This window comes from Cephus cinctus, unplaced genomic scaffold (assembly GCF_000341935.2).
Source record: "Cephus cinctus unplaced genomic scaffold, Ccin1 Ccin1_scaffold0215, whole genome shotgun sequence".
Classification (NCBI taxonomy): domain Eukaryota; kingdom Metazoa; phylum Arthropoda; class Insecta; order Hymenoptera; family Cephidae; genus Cephus; species Cephus cinctus.
The window spans coordinates 2,016,107-2,028,102 of record NW_014332933.1 but is presented as its reverse complement, the minus strand read 5'-3'; the positions used below and the strand labels follow the sequence as shown (position 1 = coordinate 2,028,102).

General features: G+C 41.6%; 1 protein-coding gene across 1 annotated transcript; it reads right to left on the bottom strand.

Annotated features, from left to right (window-relative positions):
* Positions 1 to 4,817: 4,817 nt before the first annotated feature.
* On the bottom strand, positions 4,818 to 10,491 carry LOC107265103 (nuclear receptor subfamily 2 group E member 1). The gene is made up of 4 exons (XM_015734154.2): positions 10,279 to 10,491; positions 6,405 to 6,641; positions 6,097 to 6,320; positions 4,818 to 6,010 (listed from the first exon to the last, which is right to left on the bottom strand). Exons 1-4 carry the CDS (start codon positions 10,343 to 10,345, stop codon positions 5,339 to 5,341), a joined length of 1,200 nt encoding a protein of 399 aa, XP_015589640.1. The 5' UTR covers positions 10,346 to 10,491; the 3' UTR covers positions 4,818 to 5,338.
* Between the last annotated feature and the right edge of the window lie 1,505 nt (positions 10,492 to 11,996).

Sequence of the window (11,996 nt, the reverse complement as noted above, 5' to 3'; positions counted from 1 at the left end):
GGGGGGGGGGGGGTTCATACGTGCTTATACTTCGACCGTGTGAATCGTCCTGCGGTCTGCAGTGTGATTCCAATAATTATGTCTAATCCTAGAGGGTGGCGAACACGCGTGCTCCTGGTGGTAGATGAAACCCCATGTATAACCCTCTCTTTTCGTTTGTAAACCACTAGCCGCATGCATGGTATTAAGGACAATATGACGGGATTTATTTCAATAACATCCAAAACATATTTACTGTGCCACATGTATATATATATGGTGTACGAAATATACAAGGCACTACTGAGCGTCCATTATTTTTACGGTTTTTCAGATCTTAGGTTAGTTAATCGCGCTCTGGTAAAAGTAGTGCGTTCATAAATTGAGAAAAAGAGTCGAAACCGTAATGGTGTCTCATTATAAGTCGAGAAACCGGTCGAATGGCTGATTTCGCACCCACAAACGTTTGCACGCAACGAACCGGCTCGCAGAAAACGTTTGACCCTTTAGAGGCGCACGATGCCATTGTAAAAAGAAGCCAGACCGGAAAAATCCAGCATGGCCGACACGCACGACCAGCCAATCGGTGCGCGTAGCATGACAGCTGCGCATCCCTTGGGAATCACTCTATGAGCGTCCCCACTATTCCCCGAGATGAACGGGGCTCCCTAACTTTCTGATTTTTGCCTTACGAAGTCAGCCATTGTAAGAGACCCGTTTCCCATCCTAGAGGCGTATGTGGTCCTTTAAGTCCATAGAGGGAAGGTACACTGGAACGTATATCGTTCAAACAACAAATTCAACTTCTTACCTTTTTCCGCAACCCTTGGCAAGCCTTGAAAAAAAGGTAACACCAGATCCCTGAGGTTCTTCCACAAAAGTATGTAAATTTGTACCAAGATATTACCAATTGGTCTTGGCAGATCACGAATCTCTCTATCCTTTTAGATAATGAATATTATCAGGTTATAGTAGGGATAATAATTTAACCTAAATTCTTCTCTAATTTTCATGATATTAGGAAGCAGAAGCGAAAACGAACAGGTGCACAGACCTAAGATGGCGCAGCAGGTATACCTGGGCCAGGCAATTATAACAATTAAAGTCAGCATTATCGGGAAACAGATTAGTAGGAAGCTCGATTATCCTTACCTTCTCAGGACATTGTTAGCCCGTAAAAGAGTATCTTCTCAGTCGCCATCGGTATTGTCTTGTTCAAGAAAATTTGGTCGGAGCCTAATACCGAAAGAAGAAATCTGTAAATCCGGATTGATCGACACCTCCGATCGAGTTTCCTTTCTAAGGATAATGCTAAGATAATGGCGGAAGGGTGTTCTTAGCTACCTCTAGGCTCTACGGCGTCAGGTTGAACTCTTGGCTGACCCCCTGCGTAGCTGAGGTTGCGCACGTTTCCGAGCTGTTAACGTGAAACCTGTTAACCGAGTAAATTTCTTAGGTACCTCATGCTTCGTTAAGTCGAACGGCATCCGAGTGTCGGGCCTAATAATCCTTCGACCCCGTAACCGAGATAAGGGTGTGCTAGCATCATCCCCAAGATGACCTCTGTCGATAGTTTACCTATATACTTGTACTTTGAATTGGACAAGATCAAGGTTGATTAGAAAATTGAAAAAAAAAAAAAAATAAGGAATACATTTTTTTTGACATTTCTCAGAACCGTTATGGCGTCCTAATGTAAATGCACCGTGGGTACCCCTACTCGTGATATTTGATTTTGGGGTGGGTACGATTTGCGATAATTTATTCGGACAATAAGCGAGCCTTGATTCACCCCTACGGGCATCAGTGTCATGGCGGTGATGAGCCCTTCAATGACAGCGACCAACATAATCTGTTCCCATCAACGTAGACATAATGGATGCATCAACGGGACGCAACAATGGGGGCATTTTACGGGAGTGCGGCTGGAACTCGAAAGCACCCCGTGCTGGCTGCCAAGGGGACGAGTGAGTGCCTACTATCGTTTAGCGTATTCCTCTTAAAACCGTAGCAGATATTCGCCCACCTCAGTCTCGGCTTCAACTTTGCTTTATTAAATTCCTGACACGAGACGCGTCGCACGTGCAAATATTCATTCATCGCGGGTAGGGGTTGCGGACTCGTTTCCTCCTCGACATGACTTACTCGAGCGGCTACCTATACCCTTGTAGAGACACGTTATTTATAATTTTCAATACTGCCTTCGGTTTACGTGCCTGTGCATTTTTTTTAGAAAAACCATGCTCGATTACCAATTTTGATATATTTGGGTAAAAAATAAATTATAAATAAAAATAATAGTTTTTGAGTTCAAATTCATTTTTTGAGTTTAAATTTTTTAGGAGTCAGATGCTCCATCTCGCCACACCTCTCCTTCCCTCGTCCATCATACTTTTCACTTGCGAAATATGCGAAATATTTTCAAATCAATTTTCAAGCACGTAATATCTATGTGGAACAACCCTCGCGGTGCCGAGGCTGGCACGCATAAGGCGTCCCGTTAAAAAGATACGATAAATATTTTCAATTTGTCACAATTTCATCGGAGACACCAAAAATACCGTGGAATAAATATTGCAAATATTGAGGGAAAAAAGTGGCAAGATCCATAAATAACCGTATTTCCGACTATAGCGTGTGTTCCTGATAATTATTGAAGTTGCCACGAATTATAGACTTTTAGGACATAAAACGGTCCTCGACCACCCAGCCACATTCTGCAGTCGCTAATTGACTACAATACGGGCGGCGTATGTAGGACTTTTTCTATTTTGTTACCTCGAAACAAAAGGCACAATAGCCAGTACCCAAAGAGTCCTCGTGACGATGGACGACGTCGGTCGGTCTCGGCGATCGGCGTCGAGAAATCGGGGCGTCGGATCGACGTAACACGCATTCGAGGACCCATTGTTAAGTAGACGCAATTACATTGGAGCCATTGTAAAACGGCATCGATAGACTTTTTGTTACTGTTACTCCCTGTAGCATTTCTCTTTTTCTATGTTTTGTTTTCTTGTACCCGTGGGGTACTCACCGCGTGCTACCACCACTCGGCCAATGCTGCTTGCATTTCGTGTTGGCAAGGTGCGGAGTTTCGCCCGGTGGGAACCACTTGTCGGCTTAGTGGCTCTGTATACGTACGTGGGCTTTCGCGTTTCAACTCTTTTATTTTAACCGGAGGAATTCTCCGGCTGCGAATAATGCTTCCGATATGACAATGGCTGACTCGCTCCCTCTCTCTCTCTCTCGCTCGTGGGGATATCACGGACTCGACAATTTCGCTTCGGATTATTATTCACTCGTCCGGAAACGCAACAGTATTACTTGCTAAGAGCATTGCTACCTCTTCTTTACGAGTATTGCGCAGGGGGACGTACAACATGGCAAATTCGTAACATACGGCTACTTCAGAGAATCATTAAATCGAGGAGCTAATTACTCTGGGATACCTCGTACCTATATATGTATATATAATTTCCATCACGATTAAGTTACTCGTTTTCTTGTAGGAAAATTTGTAAAATGGAATTTTCATTTCGAGTGTGAAATTTTATTTTTCAGTCTGACCGGAGGGTGGTATTATTGTTTACAATTTTTAAAAAGCGTCTTTCTCGATGCTGCGCATGTCTTTTGCTGCCGAGTCTCGCAGCTTCTTTCACCGTGGCTCTGGGCGGACTGTTTACCTGAGTAATTTGTCAGTGCATAATACCCCAATGGTAAATCCACAATGCGGCGTAAAGCTTTAGCGGTCAGTCGGGACCCCCTGACACTGCCGCCTTTCGGTCTTACCATTTTTCTAGCCAACCTATACGCTATACTCGACAAGAACGTCGCTGACGTACCTAACCTATACTTTTATGACGGATCGTGCAAACTTTCCAGACAATCTGTGAAAGTAATGGAAAATAAGAGAATGTCCTGTGGGACTCTAAACGTTACTATCGCTTATGACAAAAACACGATACACCCTCCACTTACCGGAATACACAAGGGGTGCAAACAAAAATTCATAGGGAGCATTTCCCTAGTGGGAATAAGTGGTAACATTTCAGTGTTCGCTCATGCGATGTACGAGAGTCACTTGTAACGAAGTGTTGAGATTCGAGATGCCGTTTTGGGGTCCCGCATCACCTCCGTGGGGCCCGAACGAAGAAATTTCATGAGAATCCTCGTAAAGTTCCTCCTCGTCGATAAATAATTTTACAAAGATTCGGGTTACCGTTGCAACGTTTTTATTTGTATAATTTATTAATTAAAATATGAAAAAAAAAATATTTTCTTTCGGAAACTGTCACAAGGATCATCGCTAGGAATAACAGGGCTGATCTTTAAGGGTGAACCATAAAATTTTTAACAAAGACGCACAAGTAACGTGGCAGTGTAGCCAAAACTTCAAAGTAAAATATTTCCAATGGTTCTTATGAACCTTTGAAGGCGATTATTTACCCACCCTGGTGATTACATGTTGCCCTACTACCAAACCAAAAATACTCTTAAACGTACTGACAGTCCTGTGGAGTTCGGCGCTGATGTCCCTTTGTACTGCGATTTCAACTCAAATCACCGTGAAATGCCCATGAAACGAGTTGCATTGTTGTCTTGAGCTGCAGGTAAAATCTCGGCAGTCTACGTTCCTTCGGATTCCTCCTCACGGAGGAAGTAGCTGGGAGATCGAAGATCGACAGTTTAGCGAGAGGGCTAGAAGGTGGATATTGAAGAATAATAAATGTCAAAAATTAATTATGAAAACAAGGCGCTTGTTTTCGCGTGTAATTGTGCCACTTGATTAACATTTTATTTTACACTATTTAAAGCTTTATCTACAGTGTAGACTGGTATATTAACGCGCATGGCGCGTGTCCTCTTTTTGTACACTTAAAGTTGTTTTAATATATATATATATATCTACCTATACTACCTATATCGATCGATTCTGTGCATATTAATATATTTCTCTCTAGATACTATTTACAACTGTACAAGGTCTAATAATAAATGCCGATGACATTTCTAGTTTACGCGTAGAGGCAGTTGCAGGGTTATTGCATCTTGTCGCACCTCGTGCATCGTCTCTCTTGTTAAATATATTAATAGAAAAATATTTCTTTTTTTTTACGCCCGTTCAACGAACTCGCAAAATGTCTTTTATGATATCAGCGTGACACTCGTTCATCACAGTTACCTTCTTCTATTTTATATAGTAATCCGTAAACGTTAGTCTGAGGTCCGTGAGCCTTGGGTCAAAGTTTAAAAAGTATAAGACACGCATGAGAAAGTGGGCTATGTCAAGTATTTCTAAAGCATTAAAAAAAAATGCATTAAAAAAAGGAAAACGCGAATGCAGAAAAGACAAAGAAGCTTAAGCCGTTTTATACATGTCGCATATTATCCTCTCGATGGGAATGGCGCCGATGGTTCTTCTGAAGAAGAGTTCCTCAATGGCGTGTGTAGAGACTGATCTCAAGGTAGGCAAAAGTAATAACAATTTTCCAAATCTCAATGCCCCGAAGGAAGCACCACTCAATCTTTGACCCAGAGCAAGCTGAGCGCCGTCACGAAGTCTCGCGACAGAAGCTGCATCCCTCAAGCGACTTCCAGCGTTAGGGGAGGCGGAGCCATTGCTGCTGCTGCTACTGGGTGCCGGTTCGCTGTCCAATCCAGCTTTGAACAGGACTATGGCCCGTATACATGCGAACTCATGGGGATCCAGATTCATCGCATGGAATCCAGTGAGCGTATCACGAAATCGGCTGACTTCCACGGCTAGACCAAGACTCTGAGGTCCCGGTGGAAGAAGCGGCGTCGGATCAAGACTAGGTAACATCTGAGCGGCTGCCAAGAGGAACAATTCTCTCCAGGATGCCTCCAGGAGCGTCAGTTGATCCTCTATGGTGAGGCCTGTACCTGCTGCCAAATCTCTGGCCCAACGTACGTTCAGGAACAGAAGCCTTGCGGCTTGCTCGCAAACGGACTCTGCTGTGATTGTCGGGATAATTGGCATTGTTGGTAAGCCTGCTGCACTGACTGGAATCTGAGGAAGAAAAAAAAAACGACAATTTGAGAACGGTTCAGACGTAAGACAACAGTGGGATAATAATAAAAATTAATATTGCCAACCTTTGGTATAGTCATGCTGTTGCAAAAGATCGGATGAGGAAGCGGATGATGAGGTACTGGTCCGGGAACAGAGACTCTGGGTTCCGATGGTGGCTTTGGTAGCGCAAGATCGAGAGCTCCTGCTGGCGTTTGCACTACGTTGGACATCATTTCGGGTTCTTTGAAATAGAGAGCCATCTGCCTTCGCAGTGTCGAATTACGTGGTCCTCGTTCATGCTGTACCGCTGATATTAAAGAGACTTTTTTTATTATGAAAATAGATTCAATTGTTTTTTTTTTTTTTTTTTTACAACAATATCGATCCTCACCATCTTTGTTCATGCCCGCTTGCAGGCACTTTGCCAATCGACACGCTCGACATTGATTTCGATGCGTCTTATCGACCATGCATCCGCCCTCGGATTTTGCCTTGCAGACGTACTGACGATTTCGACGAATTGACCTTTTGAAAAATCCCGCGCAGCCGTCGCACGCAAAAATTCCGTAATGCTTGCCGGACGAGTGATCTCTGCAGACTTTACACGGTATGTCGTACAGTATGCGACCTGAAATGAAAATAAGAGAAATCTTAGTAAATTTACTTATTGTCATCGTAGAAATGAATTTGCATGGTGAAATCACTAGATCTAGGGACTTTTCAACGCCGCTGTCAAAAGGTACTTCGAAAGCGTTTAACCTCCGTGCAAATGGGCACACAAGAAGAAAGAGAGAAAAAAACAGTTGATTGGGAGATTGCGATACGATGAAGTGTCGTGTTTCTGGTTGCTCACTTGGATCCTGAATGCAGCAGCCACATCCGGTCTATTCAGACCCATTCACGGTTTCATCTACTGCCTTCGTTTCAATGGCGGGGGCGGAGCTCGTGACAAGGAGTTGGGCCCTATTATAAAGCTATACGTACTATAGGGCCCCCAGAGGTTGACACAAGGTACAGGTATGGTTACTAACTTGGCGACAAATCGATCCATTCATCCTACACGCTCATTCACAAATACATGTTTTTCCTCATAAATGGACTTTCCACCCAAAATACCTCTTTTCTTAGTAAAATCGTCCACGAAATTTCTTTATACTACATACCGTGTACAATAACGCCATTTATATTTGCGACTAAAGGACAATTTTTTTTTTCCAAGACTTTTCGATCTTTCCAAACGGCTTAAGCTTTTCGAAAATTTCACATCCATGGATAATGCACAATCGATCTATACCCTCTTCGCGATAATGTCAATAATCAATTACTTTGATGATATACATCTATATCTACACGTACTTTCAATATCATCCCCAGCAGGAATCACTTGCACGGATATCTTACGACAACCTGTTGAATTCGTAATCAATATCGCCCATGGATAAGACGACAACTAGGAATAAGGGTGTATCGAATTACGTCAAACTGATATATTCATATATATATAGGCGATTGATATAGAAATTTTTTCCATGTAAGGTTCAACGTTACTTTTTCCATATTTAATGTACACGCTCGCACGTATCTTTGCAAATAGGGTAGTTCACGGTGCACATAGAATAATCGAAGGTGCGCCTGGAGGTAGCGGGAGGCGAATAACAGGGTAGATTATTTCGCCCTTGTACCACGAGTTATATTTCCCGACGAGGGAAACTTGTAGCCATCGGGGAAAGACTCGGTAGTCGTCTACCATCAGAATCACGCAATGCCTTGGCATTGGCCAACTACCTCCATAAAACTTGCATTTCGTTCATCGCAAAAGCGAACTGCGCTTCGACCTCGCACCGTGTTATAAAAACTTACACCCCGTGAATTTTTCATCATCGCGGGGAGACATAAACTCTGTGTTTTACTCGTGGTCTTACCCGTGCGTTAAACATTAAAATTATTTTTTTAACAGACAACTTGCCTACCCTCTTCACCGCGAGAATTCGAAACCGTTACACACACTCACACGCTCGGATAGCAAAATACTGACATTAAGTCCCAATGACGATTCTCAATCGTGCGTTTTATCTACGTGACGTTAAACACGTATGAGCGAGCAATTCTCCATGTGAGACAGTTTAACGGTGGTTAGAGACTCCCCGTAACCGGAAGTGATTCACGCGTGTACATTGCAAACTGCCTTTGTACGTAATACGCACTTGGATATTACCTGCATATGTAAAGTGCGGATTTTTGAAAAAAAAAAAAAAAAATTAAAAATTACAATATTTTCTTTTTAATGGATAATTTCATTTTTTTATTACATATAGATACAGAGAGATGAATTATCGTGTTTGGGGTATATGGTTAATGGTACGGTATCGTATGTGCTTCGTTTCCGCTTTTTAGCTCGTTTATTCCTCATCAAGAGTTGCGCGTGGAATTATAACGGCATTTCACGGACTATCAGGTGCGATGAGCAATGGCCTATTCGAGCATGGGAATTTCGTGACATGTGCTGTAAAAGGTAGATATTTCTACATTTCTATGATAGCTGGGGGGATCGCGGCGTCATCTGCTTGTATCGCAGGGGGTAGTTTTTCATGCCTGCAGGGAGTTCGGAGAGAGAGAGGAAGAGGCCAGCCCCTTGATTCTACTACACCGACAATAAGCCGCTATCCATTCCTCCCCCTCTTACCCACCCTGCCCTATTTTTTTGTTATTTCAACTGATAGGCTCATTATGCGCGGGGATTTAGAAAAATTAATGAAAAATATCCTAAGGCGAGTCTTTAACGGTTATGACGTTGGCTGTATTTGGGCATATGTTCATTTGCGGGAATATTTTCAAATTTTACTTTTTTTTTTTATATCGCTTTAACCTTTTAGCTACGACTTTTTTATGCGGCAGAAACTGTAAATTTTTTTTATTCATTTTTTTTTATATTCACGAAAATCCACTGTAGTGGCGTTCGGTAGCTAAAAAGTTAATCCAATTTCAATTGCTTGTATCGCGATACGAAGACGGATTTTGAAAAAAATTATTTTCCAAATCTCAGGGAGCCACTCGACTGTGAATTCTAGTGATTTTTCACCAGATGACCTAACAGAATAAACCGACCGTGACAACCTGTTATATACTCCTACACGGTGATTCTTCCCATATTGTGTTTTTTTGTGCATCTGGCGTTATTTTCTCATGGACGAATACGTCATTGGGGGGTGAATCCTTTAAATGTACGAACAGACAATTTTAAATGCCACATGCTATTCATTTCACACGAGATGAAATCACTCAGTGCCGACCGACTTTGAAGTTATAGGGAACCACTTTTTTGTGCCGCCTTTTGTCAATATCTATATACCTAGGATGTAATGAAATTTTCGAAAATACCTCATTTTACATTAAATTGCAATATTGTAATAGACTTGATTGGTACTGTACGCCGCACTGGAATATGACCCATGTCAATTATATATATTTTTTCAGTCACATTAAGAGTCGGAGAATATTTTGAAATTGTGAGGATTTTATGACTGTGGTTTTGCGTTAATGATTGCAGCTAAAAACACGATTTCCTTTTTATTGACTGTCAGCTGTAATAATCAACTTTGCCGTTATCTCTGTATTCCTTAAGGTTTCTGTATACATAATGTACATATAATTTTTATGATACAACAAAAATGAGGGATAAGGCAAGTGCCATTAATATGACTGGGAAATAATGGTGTATTGTTTGTATAGGGCGAGTGCAATTTAACCCAGTATGAAAATGTATTCTGGTTCGTTGTAGGTACAAAAAAAGATGGTAGAACTTCGCGTATCTACATAGTTCACAGGTACTATGAAATCGAACCACAAGTAGTTATAGTTACTTAAGGAAATTCCTTAAATGAAAAATAGTGAAATTGATAATAAAATTTTTAAAAAATCAAACGAAAATACACGACCGGGACAAGATTCGCTGGGTAAGATTTAAGTCGAAGGACCTTTTTGCTAAAAAGGTTTTAACCCGTTCTACAAATTTTTAAGGCTTAGAGAGGCTTAAAAATAGAAAGTATAAAAATATTCATGGGGGTCTATCCGCGCAAATAACAATTTTAACGCTTTTCCATGGTCTTAGAAAACTTTTCAAAAGTCTACTAGTTTCGTTATCAGTAAGCGTCAGTACGTAGAAAGGGCATAAAAACTTGTGAAAAAATACGCAAGATGAAGAACCAACATTTTTTTTGTTAATTTCATATAAAGTTATTTTATTTTTTTTTTAATTTCTTACTTACTCGAGGACGCTTGCATTTTAGGCTGCGACACTGGGATGTGTCCCAACTGTGTTTCCTGGCTTTGCATGGTTGTCCCAATCAACCCTTGGAGGTCCAAAACAGTCTTCACTGTCACTGTACTATTAAGTAACACCCAAATGAAGTCGAAAAAGACTCAAACTGTCAATTGGCACCTGCCGTCAATGTGTCGTGGCTCACGGGCAAAAGTCCTAATGCTCCTCTGCTAACTCTTCAATGAATTGTGACTGACAGTCATCGTAGTCGAGACTTTTTGATGGTTTGGTCGGTGCCCGTTTTGAGGGCAACTCCGCATCCGATTGGCCGAGAGTTTCCCTACCCTCGGCAAGGGCGGTCCTTTTGGATAGGCAGGACTTCCCTCGTCGAGGGGTTGAACGCGAGAACTACGCAGCTCGCTACCTCATTCATAGGGCCAGCAGGATCTGGTAAAAACGAAGCCACCGTCACCCTCCATTATCCGGAGTCTCTCATTGTGCGTTACTGTCACCACTGGGGCTAATACGACTGACGCTTTGTACAGATTTACCTAATGAATTGCCCTTATGCCCTCACGATAGAATCAAGGGTGCGCAATTGCATATCTATTACGAAACTATCACTTGCCCTTATCCATGCGCTAAATACTCTCGTCAACTTCAGTCATTAAAGTACTTCACCCAATACAACAATTTTTTACCCGACCATCCTTGTTCGAACGGTTATACATTTAAATGTTTTTTTTTTCCATATGAGGTAAAATTTTTCTAACTCACGTTTTTGCTGGGCTTGTTTATCATGACGTTTGTAAATTATCTCACTGCGGTTACAAGCACTGAAAATCGCTGTTGGAATTCGTTGATGCGTAGATGCGTAAAAATTCATTCAGGTAGATTTCTATGATCGGCAGGGCTGGCTGCTTATTCTTTACTGAATAGAATACGGAGGTGGATAAACACAAAGCCGTACAGCAATATTCGGTCAGGCAGATGTTCGCGTCTAACTCTCTGACTTGATTTTGAATTATCTGTTGTCTGTGATCGCTTGACGATGCCTCGACTGAACAATCCTTTACGAACTCTGTCAACTTGGGGTGATGCGAGGGCTTAATCAGCAAGAGTAGTGTATCGAAACGCGTGTAAACATCTTCGCTACCAAAATTTCACCCTCGTGAAGCGTCAGCATCCATCTTCTTGTAAATACCTGTACACGCACGGATTCATGTTTTTCGGACGAGTTATGCGAACAAACTTTCGAAAATTAAAAATTATTTTTATTTATTTTCATCAATTGTAGTCTCATCGCGCGCACTGAGATCTCAATAAGGATTTTCGCTACTATGAGAAATCTCCCTCAAAATTTGTACGAAGCGAATTCAATTTTTTGAGTGAATCGTGAAAAAAAAATGTTTTTTTTTTTTCAATATTTTTTGGAGATTTTTCATTCATCTTTTTTAGGGAGAATAAAAATTCTGAAATTTCATGGCTATTTAATGCGAGACACTCAGGGCATTACAAATGGAACATAATAGCGATTTTTTCCATAGGAAATAAGCCAACCATTCGAATTGAAGGTTAGTATCTGGTAGAGATGTTCCATTATTCTCAGAAAGATATTTTCTCTCGTGACCATATATATATATGCTAGTAAGAGAACTCGACTATTTGGCTCCTCCAAGAAATGCTCAACAGAGCGTACTAGTTTGGCTTTGGCGCAATATGTCG